Raw genomic sequence first — 22462 nt, 5'->3', positions numbered from 1 at the left:
AGGGAGGGCGGGCGTTCTGCCCCCCCCGGCCTCTGCACCTGCTGCAGCCCCTGCAGAGCCTTTCCTTACGGGGACGCTTCTTTCCGCAGATTACCAAAGAAGCACACATCCCCAGTCACACTTTCCAAGTAGGTGTGAGTGAATTAAGGTTAAGTGCAACCACTCAGTACGGGGTGGGAAGGGCTGGGCTGGTCACTGAGGGAACAATGAAGTGTTGAAAAGGAGGGAGAGAGACAAAGGTCAGCGCCTGTTAGCCACACGTGGCCTTTAGAAACTGCCCGGACATATTTTGGTACTTGCCGGGAAAACGTACTTCCTCCTTTTTGTTTGTGTAAGGTGTGAGCTGTATTGCTTTAGCTTACGTCTTTCAGTGGGTTTATGATTTGGTGGTTTTATGACCGGTAAGTCCTGTTATGAACAGGCATAGTCTTTCCAGGTAACTTTCAAAGGTTTATTCTTTGGTTTCAGTAGAGAGACAAGCCGTGCGGTGACTATTCATACAGTGTCCACGATTCTAGGTTCTGGGTACCTTTCCCTATGAGTGGTCCTTAGAAGACCATTAGGTCTTAGGAATCAGGGTACAGCATAATGAGCACATGAAAACCTTTTGAGGCATTTTCACAGGTGCTCCAAAATCTAGTTGTCCTGCTTTGTAATTTTGCTCCTTGTGAGAAGGAGGGGAAGCCCTACGATCCCTGGTGCTGTCCCATGACTGAGACCGCAGTGCTGTCCGTGTGCTGCCAGGGCTGGGGTCGGCCACCTGGACCCATCGCTGGTGCTGACCTCGGCGGGATCCGCGTCATGTGTGTGGTTCCTGTCCTGCATTTGGCTGCTCTGTTCAGCTTGTGTGAGGAGGGCAAGGCCGGGGCAGAGGGACCGAGGGGTCCAGTTTCCTGTAAACTGCGCTGCCCCCCTTGTTTGCTGCTGCATTTTCCTGCCCCGTCCTCGTCATACAGCCCCCAGTGGACTGGCCGATTCCGGTACCAAACGCAAGTGTGTGTGCCCGATGACGCACACTGAGGCCAAACAGCACACAAACTTGGGGGTTTGGAGCAGAGAAAGGTTTACTGCAGCGCCTTGCAAGCAGACGGCGGCTCATGCCCCGCAAAACTCCAAACTCCCCCAAGGGTTTCAGCAAAGCATTTTGAGAGGCAAGTTGAAGAAGCAGCGTAGATGGTAGCTGCAGACTTCTTGGTGCCAGAATCCTTTGTCCTTGCAGCTGGCCACATAGGTCAGGTCGCGATGTTCATGTACACCTCCAGTAAGACAAACGGTATTCTCTGTTCTGCAAATTTTTATCTCTACATGAATGGGAAGGTGTTACACCTTTAAAGGTCAGAGCCTTGAGAATGGGCTCTCCTGTGTATTTCAGGCTACACGCAACATTCTTAACTGGAAGCTAAAGCAATAGCGTACAAAGGCTAAAGTTAAAGAAGCAGATCCAATATGGAGTCATATTTGTTCTTCCCTATTACAATCTGCTTTTAAAAACTTGAGCTTCTCGTTTAACTTCTCCGCACTTCTCGATTTCTTGCTGGCCAATGGGAAGAGTCCAGCTGGTGCTCGTGGAAGGCGTTTGTTGAGATCTACCAGGCAAGGAGGAGGCCGCGGGAGAGGAGGCAAAAGAAAGGAATTCTAGGAGCTCCTGACACAATGTGTACAATCAGGGTTTCTGCCGTTCTTCCGACCATATTTACAACACAGACTACAATCGCTTTTGACCTTTGGGAACAGTCAGCCTCAGGTGGCTCTGTGCAAACTCCCCGTCCTGTCTGCCCGGCTTTGCCCTGAGTCCTTTCGAGGGCCCAGCCTTACTTATCTGCCTGGACACACTTCCAGCGGCCCTCCTGCTGCACAAGCCTCACACATCCCCTCCTCCCTGTCGTCCTTCAGGCTGGCCTCGCTGACGCCTGCCACCCTTTACGCTGCCGCACGCGTCCTAAACATCGCGTTTCACATCTCCTTGCTGCGTTGGGGTGATTCATTCTGGAATTAGGTGGGGACAAAGGGTAAATTGGAAACAGAAACCAATAAACGGTGCCCGCCTGCAGAAGGAGTGAAACCTTCAGAAACAGGGTGTGTCAGTTACGCCGCCTGTATTAGCCGTAAGTACCTGTGGAGCTTTTCCCCATCACGCCACCATTCCTCCTTTTATTTCCTGGAGCTTAAACGGCATGTGGACAGAGCATGTGGACATTGCTCTGTATTTTCTGGAGCTTAAATGGCATGTGGACAGAGCATGTGGACATTGCTCTGTATTTCCTGGAGCTTAAACGGCATGTGGACAGGGCATGTGGACATTGCTCTGTACTTCCTGGAGCTTAAAGGGCACGTGGGCGAGCTGTCAGGTGCGAATGGACGTACCCCTGTTCTCAGGTGAGGGCAGGCGTCTCGGGCCCCTGTTCCGCTCCGTGCCGCGGTTTCTGAGCCGCCACTTTTCCCTCACACCTGCCCACGTGCTCCCTGGAAGGGGCCTCCCACAAATACGAAATCAAAGCTGTTTTCTCGACTGGAGCCGGGCACCGTTACCCCAAGGAACCAACAAAGTCTCTTCCTCCACCCCACTGAAAGCTCACAGGGGGCCGGCACAAAGCCTACAAATCTCACGTATTTAAAGAACGACGTGTCAGCAGGTGACATTTAAGTGCCTGTCCATGGTCCCAGGTAAAACAACAGGGACGTTTAGAAGACGGTCAGGTCGTAACTGTAAAAAGTCAGGGACAGGAACGTCACGAGCAGGAACTCTCTGAATGAGATAACTAAGAAACGGCACCTCGGCGGCCTAAGCGGAGTCATTCCCCCTCTGAGAGGGAAACCGTCTTCTCAGGGTAGAGGCAGAGAGCTTGAAACAAGCCAGGGGGCTGCAGGAGGCCTGACGGGAAGGCAGTGGGACTGCGTGTTCCGTGTGCCCAGGACCGTCCAGTTCAGCGCTGTGTCCCGGGCATCAGCCCACTCCGTGCAGTGCCTAGTGCCGACCTGTTGTCATGACGAGTACTAACTCACTCGGTCCTCACCTCGGCCCTGGGGGAGTCAGCTTATGAATGGCTCAGCCTCCCGGAGAAAGGGAAGGAGGGAGGGAAAGAAAAAAAGTCAGTGAACCTGTTCCAGAGCAGACCAGCAGTAAGAGTGTGAGAGCGTGTGTTTGTGTTTGTTGTGTGTTGTGCGTTTTCCACTGACTTAAAGACATCAGAGGATGCAGACCTTCTAGTGTCAGGCCGCACCTGGCAGCTGGTGCCCAGGAGCCATTTCCAGGTCACCAGCACGTGGGGCTGGGACCGCAGCGACCTATGAAGTGGGGTTGGGGGAGTCATTGTGATCAGTGGCGGGGGGCTGGGGGCTGGGAGGACGTGAGGGGGAGACTGTCAGGGTCCAACCTGGGCCACCGCCGGGCGTCCTCGGGCACTTGTGGAGAAGAAGGGGCACAGGAGAGCATCTCAGAGGTGCCGGGAGGAGCCCTCCTCATACATGTCCGGCCCTACAGAATCTTAATGGAAAAGACTAAAGCTGCTTTCACGTTCAGTGTGGAGTTCCAGGAGCCAAGGGAAACTTTCTCAGTGGATGCTCTCCTCGGAGGGAAGGTGACCAGAAGGTGACACGCCCGTTCACCACTGGGTAGACTTCTGCCTCGCATCTGGAGCGAGTCCTGACGTGGAACTCGCGGTAGCGATGGTCACAGGATGGCACGTTGAGGAGCTTCCTGACATGAACGGGGGCACAGACACTCCCGTTTAGAGGTGGTGTCTGAATAAGCTGAAACAGGTACCGCACGTGGTACTCAGTCTTTGTGTTCGGGAGATTTTTGGTGCGTGACGGGTACCCCCCGGGGGTGAGTTTTTCACTAAAACAGCCTAACGGTTTAATTTCCAAACTGCAGTACTTGAAACATTGCCAGCTCTTAAGTCACTTTACACCTAAAAAGCATATTTTTTCTTACTTTTCACAACTTCCTCGCATGCTCAGCATGGTCAATTATGGATTGAACAGATTCTTATGATTCAAATAAAATAAATTTGTAAACCGAGAATCCGGTCTTTCCACTCAGCTGTGCCACATTTCGGTAGCACTTTGGGGCCAAGATGGACCTCTCCCCTGTAAAGTGACGTGGTGGGACGCACTCGGACCGCAGAAGGGCCAGCGCCCTCTCCTGCCCACAGACCATAAAGGGGACAGCCTCCACTCCGCTTCTGTGTCGCACAGAACACCGAGCTGACTCAGCTGGCGGTGGTGCGGGCGATGGAGGCCCAGTCTAGACGTGTGGTTACAGAGAAGGCCGTCTCATCCTCTCTTTCTTCCTCACCCCGCAGTGCCTGGTCTTTGAAGATGCTCCCAACGGGGTGGAGGCCGCCCTCGCAGCTGGGATGCAGGTGGTCATGGTTCCCGACGGAAACTTAAACCGAGCCCTGACCACAAAGGCCACCCTCGTGCTGGATTCCCTGCAGGACTTCCAGCCCGAGCTGTTTGGTCTGCCGCCCTACGAGTGAGAGGCTCCTGCGCCCACGCGTGTGGCCCACGCTGCCCAGGAGAAGGGCAGAGGAAAGCCCAGCTCCCAGACCTCCATGTGAACAGTCCTTCAGCCTGTGAAGCCTTCCCATCCCACGAGGGCCTGGCCCACGCTCTCTAAACGGTCAATGAACTGTAACTTGACAGACAGGAAGCAGAAGAAGAGAGCCCAGAACACAGATGGAAATTGTCGCTTGAATAGTCATGTTTAGTATTTGAATAATTTGGGTTCATTTCTTTTTCTTCTTCGTTGTTCTCAACCCTGGCTGGAAAATGTAAAATATATATACACGTATGTATATGCTTTTATGTATATATGTGTATGTACATATTTGTTATATTTATATACATTGTGTACTGTATCGCTCTCCTCAGTGTTTCATCTTAACATGCGCTAGCAACTGATAAAAGTGAGGTGGTAATGGTAATTCTGTTTGGTTTGTAATCTGAGTGGGAAATCCACATGATGGATGAGGTTTTCATAAATCATTCTCTTTATCAGCAAATGTTGACATTCCTTACGTGCCCTTAAATCTCTGTGGACCTCTACTGAGAGACTGACTGTGGACTGTATCTTCCATTGTTTCCTTTCTGTGTGAACATGATGGTAGCCTACATCTTATATCGAGGGGCATATCCACGTTTGAGAATGTTTTCTGCCTCAGAGAAATCATTTCCTTTAAGAACATTTATTTTTTTAATACATTCTTTGATGCAGATAGAATTGGATTTCAGAGTGCATCCTTGGTACCACCGAGAGCCGTAGCCCATTTTTGGAACAATTTATTGGACATTACACTTTGATGATTAACTGCTTATAGTAGATTTACTCAGCCTTTTGTGATGGGAATATAGTGAGAGGCATTGAAAATGGGAAAAATACAATCACAGGGTGTTTCCACTGGTGGGCACCCCACCTCCGGCCTGCCCCATGTGTTCTCTGCTATTGATTGTCCTTGAGCTAATTTTCAACTCTGTGAGTCTTAGAAAGGTGATAGTGATGTGTGTGATTGTCAGGTGGAATGATTGTCTGTGCATGGTTGTCTCTGGCTGTTGACCAGTTTTACATTATTTCAGCAAATTCATTTCAACATTCTTGATTGCTGTATATGTGTCTGTTCTTTGAATTCTCCTTAGAATCGGTTGTAACATCTTACTGGTTCCCTCACCAGTGAGTTTAATTGAATAAAAGCTTTGACACTTACTTGTTCATGTTTTATTTGTATGGGAGTATGATTTTACCTTTTTTTAAAAAAAAAATTATCGTCTAACAAATGTAAAACATAAATGCAAAACATACATGATTGACTTTTTTTTTTAACCCAACTGTAAAGTGGCATTTACATATTTAAAAAAATTTTTATTGAAATGTAGTTGATTTACAATGTTGTATTGGTTTCAGGTGTACAGCAGAGTGATTTGATTTTATATATATATTCTTTTTTAGATTCTTTTCCATTATAGGTCATTACAGATTATTGAGTATAGTTCCCTGTGCTGTACAGCAGGTCCTTGTTGGTTATCTATTGTATATACAGTAGGCATTTACATATTTTAGGTGAACCATGCTGTCTTTGCGTACAGCAAAGAAAGGCTCTCAGTGAAATGGTCACGTATGTGATTTGGTATCTCATTCTTCCAAAATATTTGTGTTGATGTTTTCTAATCATTAAGCCATTTTGCATGAATAAGACAAACAGGTTTAATGCCTCTAAATGATGTAAATCAGGGTCAGTTCTTCTCTAGGGTGAATTTGGTCTTAAATGTGGTGGTGGTGTTTTTGTGGTTTTAGCCAACTCTGCAGACAAACACTTTGTACTTTTTTGTACAAAAGAGGAATATGGATGTGTGGTCAAAGCCCACATATTCTTTCTTATTTTTCTACGTGAGTCTGATTGCTTCAATACAACATTTCAGTGGTGTTTTTCCACTGAATAGTCCATCAATTTCATAGAGGTATAATAATGAAAATTTAGACCAGAATGAGTGCTGCCAAGAAAGTTTAAAGAGTAGTTGTCTTACTTTCTTAGCTCATTTAAAGTGTGTTCCATTAGGACCTTCAGGGATTAATAGAAGTTACACCGTTTTGTGCCCTAAGTTGCGCCCGTTTGCTCGTATGTTGCCTGTCCTTCAGGATTTTCGGTACTGATGACAGCCACCGAGAGATGACACAGTCATTCTCTTCTTCATCCCACTTAAATGAAACATGTGAACACTTTTAAGAACCTACTAATTACTACTTATTAGAGTTTTTCCACCTAATAAGTCTTCAGTTAGAGTTAAGTGATTTATAGAAAAGAGAAAAGGTCTGGAAGACACCCACGTAACGCTTAAGACAATTGACTTACTAAGAAATAGGAATTACTTCTGCTCTGCCACGGTAGTCAGTGTTTAGAAACCTCAGTGCACATACCTTTGAATATCGTCGACGGTTTGATGCTGAATTTGGCATGCTTTGAATGCTGTTTCCACATTTTAAAAACAAATTTGCACACGATAACAAGTTTTATAGCAAAGAATAATGAGTTTTTGCCTGTTGGTGTTAATTCCTCTGCTTAACATCGTGTACTGCCTACACTCTACTATTCCACAGGATAAAGTTCAAACCTCCCTGGCCTTATAGGAAGGCTTTCTGACCTAAGTCTAGCACCAACAGTCCTTAGAATTATTTCTATTATTATTATTATTACCATCACCATCGTTATCTTCTGTAAAGGGAAAATGAGTATTGAAGAGCAAGGGGTTTCAAATTAGGCCGACTTCAATTCAGATCGAAGCTCTGCTACTGACTGGTGGTGTCACTTTATTTTGCCCCTTTCCACCTCAGATGCCTTAGCTGTGAAGTGGGGTTACTGAGTACTTGGCAGTGTTGGTGTAAAGAATTGATTGAGGTCACACGTGGGATGAGAATCCTTAGCACGTCATGAAAGATTTATAAAATGGCAGCTGCAGTTATTCCTGTATCAGCGTCCATGTGGCATATTCTCCACTAGTTCTTGTTGGTTGGAGGTATTGGGTTTACCAGGGATATTTGTTGTCTGAGCAGCTCACGCTGTCTGAAAGCAGGTTTTCAGGATGCCTCAAAATGTTCTGGTTTCTTGTGATTCTCTTTAACAGATCGTATCTTGTACAGTGGAGTACTTGCTTTCTCTCACCTTCATTGGTCAATGGATATTTCTCTTCCTTGTAACTATTTTCATCAGAAAAGCTGTGATCCAGATTGAACTCATTCAGCATTGCTATTTCCTTACTATATGCCAGGCTCCATAGTCACATAAAACTGAATAAGAACACATCTCAGGGTATTTACCTTGTTGCACTTCAGTCATAAAAATATTTGTGTTGCTTCCAGATCTTTTTTCACTACCAGGTTAGCATCAAGCCTGCGTGACAAGGGGCAGGACGGGCCCCCGCACCGTGGTGGGTGCCTGTCACAGAGCTGTTTAGAGACTCTGAAGCCGCCCGCTTGGTGTTAAAGCATGGTATTACAGTGTTGCTTTTGTTGACTGCAAATGCCCATGCTTCCCAAGTTCCACATGGCTTTCTACAACACTGTATATGAAAATGAGTATTTTTACATTAAAATGTTTTCAGGTTTTACCAATATGTTAACAGTGTATTTCTCTAGGAGATGAAAATTACTGTATAAAGAAGTATTTAAGAATCGTAATATTCTCTCATCTCTCTTTTTTTTTAATTGAGGTATAGTTGATTTACAGTGTTGTGTTAGTTTCAGGTGTACAGCAAAGTGATTCAGTTATATGTATATATGTTTTTTTTGCAGATTCTTTTCCCTTATAGGTTGTTACAAAATACTGAGTATAGCTCCCTGTGCTATACAGTAGGTCCTTGTTGGTTATCTATTTTATATATGGTAGTGTGTATATGTTAATTCCAAACTCCTAATTTTATCCCTCCCACTGCCTTTCCCCTTTGGTAACCGTAAGTTTGTTTTCTGTGTCTGTGAGGATACTTGTTTTGTAAATAAGTTCATTTGTACAATATCATTTTTTTAGATTCCACACATAAGTGATATCATACTGTATGTGTCTTTCTCTGTCTGACTTACTTTACTTAGTATGATAATCTCTAGGTCCATCCGTGTTGCTGCAAATGACGTCATTTTACATCTCTTTTAATAAACATGAGACCTTGGGAAACATGCTGTAGTATACATTGGCTTATTGAAAACCTCGTCAGAGGGATGGTGTATTCATATAATTGTGCAAAGTCACTTAAAATGCTATGTTTTCAAAATCCACTTTGGGAAAGAATTGGCATGCGTTCCATATTCAAGGTCTTAATCAGATAAGGATAGATATTTATTATAAAGAATACCTATTTCTCTGTAAGCCAAGTCAGTGCTCTAATTGGTGGTAAAATCGGCATTCCGTTTAAAAGTCAGAAACCAAAAGGATTCCTACTATCAATAAGCTTTCATATCATCCTTCTAGAAATTCTAGTCAATGAGTAATGCCATTTAATATTTACATATGAGTCTCATGATGTCAAATTCTCTCAGCTGTTTCTCTGAACATGTCTATTTCACCACTCTTTTTAAGGATGTCTTCACTGGATCCTGAATTCTGGTTTGAGATTAGTTTTGTTTCACCCTTTAAAGATAGGATTTCCTTGTTGCCTGAGTTTCATAGCTTTGACTGAACAACCAGCTATTGCTCCTACCGTTGAAGGTGATCTGTCTCTTTTCCCTAGCTGCTGTTAAGGGTTTGTCCGTGGTCTTTGGTCTTCTGAGGAGTGGCTTCCTTTGTTTTGATCTTGTTTGGACTTTGTACCTCTCCCTGAGTCTGCGCTTCGCTTTACATTTCCCTGAACTCCTCGGCCATTATCTCTTCCCGTATTCCCAGGCTCACCTCTTGGGGTCCTCTCCGCCTAACCCAACAAAAAGGAGAAGCCTTAGCAGTCCCTGTAATCAGTGAGTCATGCCCAGGCGGGAGTTGCACCACCAGAAGCGAGGGCTCAGGACCTGGGGAGCTTGTGTGGTCGTCAGGACAGGCGAGAAGCCAGCGCCGGCTGGGCCACAGGAATGACTTGGAGGCAGGGTACAGGCACCTAAAAAGGATTAAGATTTCTCCATTAGACTGGAAGCTAGGCACACTGATAGCATCCAGGGAGAGATCGACGCCCTGGAATCGAGTACAGCAGAAGTCACAAATCCCCAGAACCATGGGACCTAAGAACCAGGGGCTCAGCAGAGGGCCCGGATGGAACGCCAGCAGAACCAGGTCCCTGGAGTGAGCCCCTCCTCACCTCTGCTCAGGGTGCATGCTCTGTGCCCTCTGTGCAGGCAGAGCCCAGGACCGCTCAGCTCAGCTTGCCTGCCTGTGGGAAAGCGCTTACCTACAGGAGGAAGGCGGGGAGACAGACAGTCATCTGCACGTGTTTTCAAGGATAGTCATCCTATCCCGAGGCTCACGGTCCCTTCAGAAGAGCATCTGGTTATTATTAGGGCGGGTTTTTAAAGTCTTCTCAAGGATTAGGATCTGAGGCTTTTCATCTATCAGTCCTTTCCCTGAGACTACTTTTTCCATGAAAAACTCATGGAAAACACTTTGTTTTTATAAAGGAAACAAGGGAAAGAAAGCAGATTTATTGATTGATTGATTGATTTTTGTATGCATTGGGTCTTTGTTGCTGCACGCGGGCTTTCTCTAGTTGCAGCGAGCGGGGGCTACTCTTCGTTGTGGTGTGCGGGCGTCTCATTGCGGTGGCTTCTCTTGTTGCAGAGCACAGGTTCCAGGCACATGGGCTCAGCAGCTGCGGCACGCAGGCTCTAGAGCGCAGGCTCAGCAGCCATGGCGCACGGGTGTAATTGCTCCGCGGCATGTGGGATCTTCCCGGACCAGGGCTCGAACCCGTGTCCCCTGCATTGGCAGGCGGATCCTCAACCACTGCGCCACCAGGGAAGCCCCTGGAAAACACTTTTAATTAGTACAAAATATTCACATATGCTGATTACTTGAAAATTGCAGAAGACTCCATATTTCTGCATAAGTAGGTCATGTAACGTGTCGGGTGCGGATCATGAGCTAGGCACTTTATATTTATGAACGCACATCTCTGCGCCTTTGCTTTTGCTCTTTTGTGTCTGAATCCACTCCTTGCAGTGGCTGAGAGTCCTTTGTGCATTCCCTCTAAGTCTTACCTCTGGGGAACCTGAGGCACGATTACGTCGCATAACTTGCGAGGCCAGGCGTGGAGCTGAGGGTTGAAGGTCCAAGTTATCCTCACGGCACACTCCGGGAGACTTCATCATTCCCAGCACTGCTGCCTTTAACCACAGGGAAAGAAAGAAGACTTTTAGTAATTAAAGTGTCAGGGATGTTTGGTGTCCCATCACCACTCTCCAGGTGCAGACCTGCCTCGTACGGGTCCCGCCTGGGCCCAGGCAACCCTGCATTTGAACATGGACCCACGCTGTTCAAGGCAGCCCACAGGACACCCTCCAGCCTTAGCCGCACCATCCATTTTTATCAAGAAGAATATTTTCCTTAAGCAAGTTTGAGATGCCCACTAAGTGGGAAAATATGAAGCCCTTTGAATGCTACCTCTTATCTGTGCCTGAGACGGCTCCCTCGTTACTGGGGTTGTCAGTATTCTCATGCTCCCTTCGGGAAAGAAAACACTGTGAGATGTCATTCTTGAGTGCTGTCTCTTGGCCAACACTCATCAGGCCCAGTGATGAGCAGTTTATTCTATGCTCATTTCCGCACTGATGCACAGTCATGTCCATGGGGCAAGTCATTAGCCAGTTCAAGGCCGGACCTAAGGCGGCGATCATCTGCACGTGGTTTCAAGGATAGTCATCCTATCCCGAGGCTCACGGTCCCTTCAGAAGAGCATCTGGTTATTATTAGGGCGGGTTTTTAAAGTCCTCTCAAGGATTAGGATCTGAGGCTTTTCATCTCTCAGTCCTTTCCCTGAGACTACTTCTTTCATTTCTGGACCTTGATTTTTTCCCTCCAAACTGCAGTTGACCGTGTAATTGTCCATACACCCCATTCCCACGCCTGCCACCCTGACAGCATCCAGTGAGAACTTGCCTCCTGAGTTCCAGGACGGTGGAAGTCAGCTTTGAGCCTGTTGGCGGCATTGTCCCCCGAGTCCTGATGATGGTCTCAGATAGACAGCTCTGGTCTTGCGACAGTCCCTGTAGATCCACGTGCTGTCCACTCCCTCCTGTTAGCTATGAACACTCACCTGCCTTTCTCTGGCCAGAGCTCTTTGGAAGGAGTAGCTCAAAGCATATCCCAAGAGTTCTGGGGGGGAGGGGGAGTGGATAACTAGCGGCACCCAGTGCCCCTAGTGGGGGTGGATAACTAGGGGCACCCAAAACAAAACAGTGACTCTTTTGTTTCCTAGTGATGGTAAACCAGATGGGCATGCTCTGACCCCCAGGCAATGTGTAGTTTAGTGTGGGAGACATGGTAAGGAACCACACACAGGAAGATTCAATTGCAGATTGCTATAAACGGCTGTGAGGTAGAAGAACAGTGTCTGAGGGAGAACAGCAGTGGGCACCTAATTTAAGTTGGGGCTCATAGGGTCAAGGAGGGGGCCTTGCGACAGAAGCGGCATTTAAGCTTGATTCAGGAGGCAGTGAAAGTTAGCTTGGCCAGTTTCTTAAAAAGCAAAACGTAGGTTGACCATACAGTACCCAGTATTTCCACTCTTAGGTGAGTATTCAAGAGAAATGAAAAAGTATGCCCACCCAGAAACTTGTACACAGATGTTCATTGCAGCACTAGTCATAATAGTCAAAAGGAGGAAACTACAGAAGCCATCAAAAGACAAGGGCTTGGTGGAAGTTGGCTGTATGATAAAATCCCAGATTCCAGTGTTATCCGTACCTTTTAGCAACACCCAAACGCATTCCTCTAATTAGCTCACATAAAAGGAGCTTCCTGTATTTGTAGCAAGTTAGGTAATTTGGACAAGAGATGGATAAAGATCTCAACTGGGGATTTAGAGTATGCCAAATGAATCGATGAACTCAGTCCATTTTCTAATGTAAAATATGTGCATTTTAAAATATTGATAGGGGGCTTCCCTGGTGGCGCAGTGGTTAGAAATCTGCCTGCCAATGCAGGGGACACGGGTTCGTGCCCCGGTCCGGGAAGATCCCACATGCCGCGGAGCGGCTAGGCCCGTGAGCCACAACTACTGAGCCTGCGCGTCTGGAGCCTGGCTCCGCAACGGGAGGGGCCGCGACAGTGAGAGGCCCGCGCACCGCGATGAAGAGTGGCCCCCGCTCGCCGCAACTAGAGAAAGCCCTTGCACAGAAACTAAGACCCAACACATCCACAAATAAATAAATTAATTAATTTAAAAAAATAAAAAATAAAAAAAAATAAAATATTGATAGGGACTTCCCTGGCGGTCCAGCGGTTAAGACTTCGCCTTCTAACTCAGGGGGTGTGGGTTCGATCCCTGATCAGGGAGCTAAGATCCCACATGCCTTGGGGCCAAAAAACCAAATCATAAAACAGAAGCAATAGTGTAACAATTTCAATAAAGACTTTAAAAATGGTACACATCAAAAAAATCTTTAAAAATAAAAGAAAATAAAATATTGATAGCATTCGCCTATATAGCAATAAGTGATTTTGGTGAGAAGAACCAACAGAAGAGACAAAGTAAAAGAGAAGGAGTTCAAATCACTTCATGGTTTATAGTCTATTTCTGGTGATAGTTTGTCAAGATAAGCCAAAGCTTGGCTTAGAGGAAAATGCATAGCTTTAGGAGAATCTGGGTCCTAACACGAGAAGGTGTCCAATGAAAACAGGTCAAAGGGAAGTGATTGGAACTTCATAAAAGTTGAAAGTCCACCTTCAAACGCTGCCAAGAGACCAAGGACAATCAGGGCAGAGAAGTGGACATAAGGTCTAGTTACCTGAGGTTGGACAGGATCAGTTCTGGGGACCAAGGACAGACTGGAGAAGATTAAGGTGAAGGGCTTGGCACCATGAGTGGAGAAGATTCCCGAGAAGTTTTACTGATCAGGAGAGCAAAGACAGGGGGTGATCTCTCCAAAGCAAAAAGGATCCAGGAGGGAGTCTCTTGTCTTTGTTGGAGTTTGCTGTGGACTGAACAATTCAAAGTGGTTAGAAAGAGAAGGACACACTTCAGAACTCCAGATGGTAGAGTTCTGTGAAGTAATTTTGTCTTGATCCTACAGGGAATGAGGAACCCTGCTTGGTGGACAGAGTTGAAATTTCTCTTTCAAAACATGAGACCCCAGAGAGAAGGGGAAGGACAGAACAGGCTGAGAGTCCGGCCAGGTGGAGGGCCAGCACAGAGGAAAGGACTCATGGAGTGTTTTGGCATTTACCCCGGAAGTGCATTTAATCCTGCAGGTCCAGTGCAGCGCAGTAACTGAAGGTCTCTCAGACCTCCGTCCTCCCTAGCTGTTCACGGCCTGCTCATCAGAACAGATGTCTTTTTACAGCCGAGCAAGCAGCCACGTGCGTGTATGGTTTAAGCCCCCGACAGATACTTCTGACCCCAAATCTCAATCCCTGCCTGCCCTGAACCAGGCTCATTCGTGCCCTGTCTCTCTGCACAGAGCTCCATGGTGATGCTGCCACATATGTCCACGAATCCCCTTGTAAAAACGCAAATGCCCTGGAGAACGCGACTTCCCCTCTTAACCTCTTTAACCAGAGCGCTTCCTCCTCATTTTTAGCCGAGAGCCGCTCATCAGCGGGAATCGCATGTCGATGCAAGGAAAGAAGAGGAGGGTTAGTGACAGTGAAGGCTTTTGAGTAGGAGGCACGGCAGCAGAGGAAGGAGGTCTGAGTGGGGACTTCATGGGACCTTGGAGAGGTTGGCGGCTGACCGTGGGCGTTCATGGCCTCCCCGAGTGCCAGCTCCTTTTATTTAATTATCGGGTGCCGGAAGCGAGCCTGCCGCCATCGTGGGCAGCACAAAGGCAGCGAGATCAGGTTGTAAAATGAGGTGCCCTGGGCTCTCCAGGAGAGTGCAGGGAAGCACATCACCCTCATCTTTTTTTCTAACCCTTCTGTGGGGATCCTTCTCCATGGCGGTGTGTCCTTCTGTGTCCACCCCTACAGTAGCAGCATTCAGCTGGCTCTTCTCAGCGGCGGGCCAAGATTGGGCTGGGACATCCTGCCCTAAGCCACCTCCTAGGGCACGCTCCAAGCTCCAGGATGGCACAGATGCTTATGTCCGGGGTCTAAAGATGAGGGTGACGCCATGCTGGACCACTTTTCCTGGGGCAGTAGAGATGGGGCTGGTTCTGCAGCCCTACTTGATAAAAAACTCTGTCTCCACACTGATGTCCTCGGTGGCAGTGCAACCCAGAGGGCGGACAGTTCAGTGTCCTGAGATTTCCCATGCTGAGTGCTCAGCCTTTTTTGGATAAAATCTTAAAATGGTAGATGTCTGTGTGATGTCCTTTGCTGTGCCTCAACCCGCTCTCCTTACCTTGAGGTTCGGAGGGGGTGAGCTCGCAGAAAGAAATTGACATACACCTTTTAGGATTGGAATGGCTAGTCTCCCGAATCATAATCCAAATTGGATGGTGGCTTGCAGAAACTTTAGAAAAGAAACATCATTCTCCGCCATTTTCTCCACTTACCAGACTCAGAGTTTTCCCAGAAGAATGCCAATATTATACCCCCAATGTATACACTTACCCACAACAGCACTCATAAACTGTTTGAACTCACCACTGGATCGTCGTTTCCAAACTAACATTGTTACACACTATTTTAAGAAAGTTCCAAAATAAACTTATAAGTATCAGATTAATTCTCAAATAAGCCATGGTGATGGCTGACTCAAATATGCCATCCTTAAAAAAAATGTCTGTTGTGAAATATTCAAAAGAAACCTTTCTGCATTAAGAAAGAAAGGGCAGTCAGAGGAAAAAACAATATCCATCCTTATGGGATATATGGAGCTCAGAGTTAAACATAGGGTTTATTCCTCCCTTAAGTGTATGAGTTTTTCCCCTAAAGTTGCCCTGTTTTAGTTCCCTACAAATCCATGATAATATAAAGTTACTAAATGATATCTATTAATTTCCACCCAACCATAGTGGTATGAATTTTGAGATTTATATTGGTTTATTTTTCAATGTTGAATGTTTTCCCTACCCACTGAGCAGGAGTAACCCCCTCTCCTTCTAAACCTTTTATTTTATTGAAATATGTCAGCTACCAGAAGCAAGAGGTATCAAAACCAACATCTCTCTTTAACCTCTTTTCAGAAATCTACACACTTTGCCTCATTTTAACTGTGTCTAAAAGGTGATCTTAAACACTGAAAATGAAAAGAAGTCCCTATGTGTGGCACTCTTGGGGGCTCTGAGGATGATTTATACAACAAATTGGAATCCTTCTCCTATTGCCAACTTAAGTCACACGCCCCAGATGATCCTTCCCTGCTGTTTCATGTAAATATCTGCTGTGCTAATCTGGGCCTACAGACTTTTGCGCAAGAGCATGTTGAGCTCAGACAGAGAAAATGCCTTCTACGGAGAAAATTGGAAGGAAAAGGAGAAAATAGAAATGATCGTAGGAACAGGAATAAATATTATATATACATCTACATACCGAGATCGATCGATCTATCTATCATCTATGTTTCCATCATCTATCTATCTATCTGTCTATCTACCTATCTGTCTGTCTTTCCTTTGGTACATTTCAATCAAAATAGCTTAGAGAAAATTGAATGTGGGTATCAACATATGCAACCTAATTGTTTTGAATTAAAGAGAAGAATTACTATGGCTACATACCATTCCTCTGATAGAATTAAAATTCTCCATAAGGAATTAATTCTCCATTCATCCTCATCACTAGTATTTTTATGCAGACTGTCCACATAGAGCATTAAAAAGTGCCATCATATCCTCATAGAATATTCTGTGTGTATGAGAGAGAGACAGAGACAGAGACAGAGACAGGCAGACCTATGCAGAAGAGATGTGACATTTTGAATATAAGTATGTTAGACATTCTCTTCAAGTCCCCCCCTCCCTTATGGTATCAAATTCACTGGGGAGAAAAATAAGAGGTGGCTCTAAAGGAAGGAATTGCTCTTTCAGTTTCAAATGGTTGCATAAACGTACTTCCACCCCATTTCTTCTATTGAACCAACCCAACACAACCAAGAGAATAAGAAACAAAAAAAATGTCATCTTTGATGAAACTAGGCATCTTCTGGATCACAGTACATGCAGAAAGATGGCCAAATGCATGAGAATTGGATGAAGGTAATGGGGACACCAAGACAAGCCGTCTTTTTCTGCATGACTCGGGCAGAAACGGCAGAACTCAAAAGAGTTACCCAAAGTGGGCAACGCACATTAAAAGGAAAAGCAACGGCCCCGTGCTTAGAAGAGTAGGGTCAAGGTGCGCGGGCTGGTTTTGGAAGCCTCCCTACGTCATGCTTCCATCCTGGCATAGGATGGGGGTGGGGGAAGAATTAGTAAGGAAAAAGCCAACAGGCCACCTTTGCTCAAAGCAGACCGTGGGTTTGGCAAAGTAGAGAAGTCAAGAGGTCACCTAGCCAAGCAACTACTCATCCTTACCTGGTGAAGAGAGTAAGGTCAAGGTGAGATAAGCACTGTGACACATTCTGCGAAATGCACAGCCTCAGGCTGAGCCCAGACAGCTTTCTGTCAGCACTCACCCACTGGCCCGGTGCAGTTATGAAAAGCCCCGGAGCCACAGCCGGAAACTCAAGCGGCCCATCACCCTTCTGCCCATTCCCCCAGATTTTGCTCAGTCTAGTATCTGGTCCTCATAGATGTCTCCTCCTTCAAACATGAGAAATAATATGATTTTAGAAGCTGGTAGCTGGCCAGAGGCCTTTGAAGAGATGCTGCAAGGAAAAAAAAAAAAGAATAGGACACGATGGATGAAGGCACATACCACAGGCCTCAAAGACGATGAACAAAGAGATGTCCGAGAAGTCAAAGCAATTAAGGAAAATCGTGTTTCTCTGAAATGAGAAGTTAAGGAAGAGATACAAGGGTTTAAGGAGGAGCTGATAGTACATTAGATGGGAATGAAAAGTAGGTGGGCAGCCTCGGAAATAAATGAGAATGAAAAGTGAGTAGGAGAGGCAGAGAGAAGAGATGGACCATCTTTAAACTGGTGCCCTGCCAGAATCAAAAATGAATGAACAGGAAAAAATAGTCAAAGGTGTAGTTCACGGTTAAAGTTCTGAAATACAGGGAAATTTGAACCTGGAGACAGAAATAGCACGGTGAAACCGAAGGCACTTTTTACATAGATTAATTCACAAAGAAATTACTGTGATTTTAAGTTATGGAAAAAATTCTACAGATATTCAGAAAAAAAAAAAACCGAGGAAGCTAAGATTTCTCCACGTCAGACAGGAAATGCTTGAAGAACGTGGAACAATATATAAAAAGACCTGAAGGAAAGACTGTATGTCCCAGAATGCAACCAAAACTGTCCATACATTTTAAAAGATACAAGTAGATATGTCCAAACAGACACCAGTGCAGGGAATGTAGGTTCATGAAGAAAACAAACAGAAAGAGGTGGAATTCTTACCAACCAAGAGAAGCCGTGTCTAAGAGATTCATGGTAAACTTAAAAGATGTGTTTAAGTGTAAAACTAAGGTGAAACCTGTGGAAATCAGGGTCCCAGAGAAGAAAATAAATGCTGTCAACCATGACCATGTAGAGATGATAATGTAACTAATTAAGACATCATCCGAGGAAATGCAGTTGAACGTGGAAGTGCAAGAAAGAGCATGCTGATTTTTCTCATGTTTAACTCCAGGTGTTCAGTAGACACTGTTTTTACATTCATCACAAGTAAAAGAACGACAAATATATTTAAGTGGGTGCAGGCAACCACCAGAAGAACTAAAAGTAGACTCACATTTTTTCATTTTAAGGAAAACCCAGTAATTCAAACTGATATTCCATGCTTGTTCATCTCATAAAATAATTGCATAAGTGGCTGATGACGCCAGTCAACCTAATTTTTGCAGACTGTGTATTACTTCAAAATAAGAATACTTTTTATCCATTCTTGACCAAATATATATCCTGTAGAACATTTTGGTAGACTGTATTTCAATACACTAAAAATCACCAATATTACTTAGGCAACTCCTGTATGAAGGGTGGACGTTCAGGAATTCTTAGTAACAGCCTCAGAAAAGGTCCCTGAGTCAGGAACTTACCTTCTTCTTGGTCCAGGGCACGAACAGGGAGAATTAAGCAGCTCTGTAGGATATAAGCCAAAGTCCCATGAGGAAGAGGCAGGATGTGTGCAAACCCCAAAGGAAGTGCAGGGCCTCCTGCAGAACAGGGTGGGGTCAGAGGGATGACCTTGGGTGGGCGTGGAAGGCTCCTTGAAGAAGCAGGATCTGAGCGGGGTCTCCGGAGACATGGGGCATGGAGAGGCAGTGAGGACCGGTCCCATGCTGCCGGAGCCGGGGTGAATGGCAGCATGCAGGTGGGAAGGGACAGGACCGTGTCAGAGCCCGTGAGGGCGGTCGTCTGTGAGAACAGGGCACTGAGGAAGCGTGAGAATGGACGAGCTGGCTGCTGCCGGTTGTCATGGCACAGAGCTCAGCTCTTACGTGTCAGGTGAGGAAGAACCTGGGAAGGTGTTTTCAGCGGCTGGTGGATAAGTTCCAATTATTAGGAAGATTCACCTGCTTGTAGGATTCTGGTCACCCAATAACTTTGGCACCATTCTCCATCTGACCACTTGAACCTCATTTTAAAGTTCTGGTCAAGTGACATAATTGCTCTTGGACAGACCCCCGGGTGTCTGGGGCAGGATGACCAGTGTCATTTGTGAGAGTGGGAATAGAGCACTTCCAAGCATTAGCTCCTGCTGAGGATGCAGGGTCACAGGCTGCTGAGCAAGAAAGCCAAAAATGGGAGAGGATTTTTTAAAAATTAATAGACTTTTTTGGAGAGTTTTAGGTTTATAGAAAACTTGAGTGAAAGTCCAAAAAGTTCCCATAGATGTCCCCCTCCCAGTTTTCCCTGTCGTTAACATCTGGCTTTAGGGTGGTGTGTTTGTTACAGTTGGTGAGCCAATATCATTACCTTATTATTCACTAAAGCCCACAGTTTACATTAGGGCTCGCTCTTGGTGTGGTGTGTTCTGTGGCAAACGTACAGTGGCATGTATCCATCATTACAGTATCAATAGAACAGCTTCGCTGCCATAAAAGTCCTCTGTGCTCTGCCTACTCACTCCCCCTCCCCCTTAACCCCTGGCAATCACTGATTTTTTTTTTTTACTCTCTCCATAGTTTTGGCTTTTCTGGAAGGTCATCTAGTTGAATCATACCATGTGGTGCCTTTCCACACTGGCTTCTTTCACTTAGCCATATGCATTTTAAGGTTCTAAGGATTTCTAAAACAAAATAAATATTTGGTTTAAACCGAGAACAATTCAGGAATCATACGTGTCTTCCCTAACGTTAAAATGGACTCACTTGATTTTTCTAACACTTAACATTGAAGCACTAGTTCTTCAACCGGTATGCACGAATGTGGTTATATTTGATATTTCATGCCAGCCTCGTTTCACACATGCATTATTTGCATTTTTATGCATTCATTCGACACTTAACGTATTCATAGAGCCCTTGCTTGAAAGGAGCTTACAATTATTTTTATTACAAATGTCGTTACAAACAGGAGCTTACAACTGTTTTTATTACAAATGTCATTACAGACAGTTGCTCATATATGTGTAAGTTTTTATCTAAAGAAGTGAAAAAATGTGCATGCCGGTGAAGTCTGAAGAGAATCCAGAAACTAGGACGTCTTGGGAGGCTTTGTGCGTCTTATGTGCATTCATGTTTAGAGAGTTTTTTGTTCTCTGTATATTTAATCACAACATTTATCGGAGTGGTTTTCAACTGTGAGTTTACCTTGTCCTAAGGAAGTTCACCTCCCTTATTTCAGACTTCCAAAGTAACGTGCCAAGAACAAAATTGCTGTTGTCTTTCAGTTGGACATGCTTGCCCCCATAAACATAACCTACTTGAATCCATCAAGAGAGCATCATATTCTGACATCTAGTAACTTCCTAATCAGCAAAAGGATTTACTCCCTAACAAAACTAAAACCCTCTCTCTGGTCATAGAGAATTAGCCCTGCTGATGTAAAAAATGAAAATCCCAGTTGGACGTTACAAGTTTTCATGAGCAGCAGAGTGGCAACCCATCGGACAGGAGCTGTTTCATTTTGTGTTTCACAGCCTGGGTCCAGAAATGTGATTTTGAAGATTAAAAAAAGGGGATGAGGACATGGCCAGTACTGTAATTCTTACAGTGCCGCACATATGTATGTCTGTGTATATTTGCATAAACTGAAACTATGAGAAGTACCCCCATGACCCTACAACAGTAATTAGACCCAGAATCTCTAAGAGATGTATGTCTTCACATTATGGGCTAAAAATGACTCTCTCTCTCTCTTTTCTGTACATTACATCCCCATGACTTATTTATTGTATAACTAATAGTTAGTACAAAAGGTGCCCAAGGTGGTGATGATGTCCTCTCTCTCTCTGTTTTTCCTGTGCATTACATGCCCATGACTTACTTATTTTAAAGCTAGAAGTTTGTACAGAAGGTACCAAAGGTAGAAGTGACATTCTCTTCTCTTTTGGGTACCCTTCCTATACACAGTTGCATGACTCTGACCTCTTTGGGTTACCATGGGGAAAAAACCTCCAAATAGAACTTAGAATGTTTTGTGCAGAAAATGAATGGGAAGTTGAAACCGACCGCACTAGTCAGTGAGTGCCCACCACCCGCATCACCCTGTGCTGAGTGAGAGGCATTGACAGATTCAGCTCCCCACCCTCCTAGGGTGTACCTGGGAGGCGCCCTCTAGCCTGGGAGGATCCCACTGCTTACGTCGCGTCTTTTCTGTTCGTCACTCTTCAGGTGTCCCCTTGCCTCAAAACAGACTATGGAACCACCACTAGAAGTATGTTGATACAGACTGAATTTTGTACCCTCCCCGCACAGTCTGTACATTGAAGCCTTAACCCCCAGAACCTCAGAATATTACCGTGTTTGGAGATGGGGTCTTTAAGGAAGGGATGAAGCTAAAATGAGGTCATCAGAGTGGGCCCTAATCCCATAGGACTGGTGTCCTTGTAAGAAGAGGAGATTAGGGCACAGACACACACAGTGGGACAACCCTGTGAGGAGACACAGGGAGGAGAGCGCCATCTACACGCCAAGGTTAGAGGCCTCAGGAGAAACCAGCCCTGCTGATACCTTAATCTCAGACTTCCAGCCTCCAGGACTGGAGACAGTAAATACCTATTATTTAACCCCCCAAGTCTGTGCTACTTTGTTACAGCAGCCAGAGCAAACTAATACAATGCTTATGAATCTTCCCAGCCTGGCAGGTATGCGAATTTCAAGTGTCCCTTCTTTCTCATTTCGTTTTGGGCCGACAGCAGCTCCGTGACTGTGACTGTAGAACTAAGACCAGTAACCACACTGTTGCTCTCTTCCTCTGGTGAAGCTTATTTCTCTAGTTCCACTCTTCCTGTCTGCCTGGCCTGACCCAGCTCTCTCCCCTTCCTTCTTTGCAAAGATCAGCTCCTCCAGCATCCTCTGTCCTGACGTGGCTGTCTTACCCTTTAGATAAGTTGAGACCTCATTCCAGCCTGTAGGACTCACATGTCTGTAGGATCTTGTGATTAGTCAGAATAATTTGACGAAAGGGCAGAAAAGCCAGATTTTTCTGTTACAGTTACATAGGGTACCTTGCCAGTCATTTGCATCTTCTTGTCTCTGTTGAGGTGTCTTTGCTCAGTAATACATGTTTATGGATTTCACCTTGGATAAAAAGGGAGCTATATATTTTCCTCCTTCGGAAGATATACATAATTCTCTCACTTTGCAAATGAAGTGTGAAAAAGTTCTCTTAGCATAGGC

The 22462-nt window shown here is 45.5% G+C and overlaps 1 protein-coding gene across 2 annotated transcripts in view; it reads left to right on the top strand.

Annotated features, from left to right (window-relative positions):
• LOC309652462 (pseudouridine-5'-phosphatase-like) overlaps positions 1–22462 on the top strand; it is a 134330-nt gene that overhangs the window by 67760 nt on the left and 44108 nt on the right. The window contains exon 4 of one of the 2 annotated variants that reach the window (XM_082446306.1): positions 4305–5704. The exons of the other annotated variant lie outside the window; for it this stretch is intronic. Coding sequence (XP_082302432.1) covers positions 4305–4481 — 177 coding nt within the window. The 3' untranslated portion in view covers positions 4482–5704. Of the gene's footprint in view, positions 1–4304; positions 5705–22462 lie in introns of those variants that run through there. 2 annotated transcript variants of the gene reach the window in all.

This window comes from Balaenoptera physalus (genome assembly GCF_965194825.1).
Source record: "Balaenoptera physalus genome assembly, chromosome: X".
NCBI classification, from domain to species: domain Eukaryota; kingdom Metazoa; phylum Chordata; class Mammalia; order Artiodactyla; family Balaenopteridae; genus Balaenoptera; species Balaenoptera physalus.
This window is presented reverse-complemented; position numbering and strand designations above follow the sequence as displayed.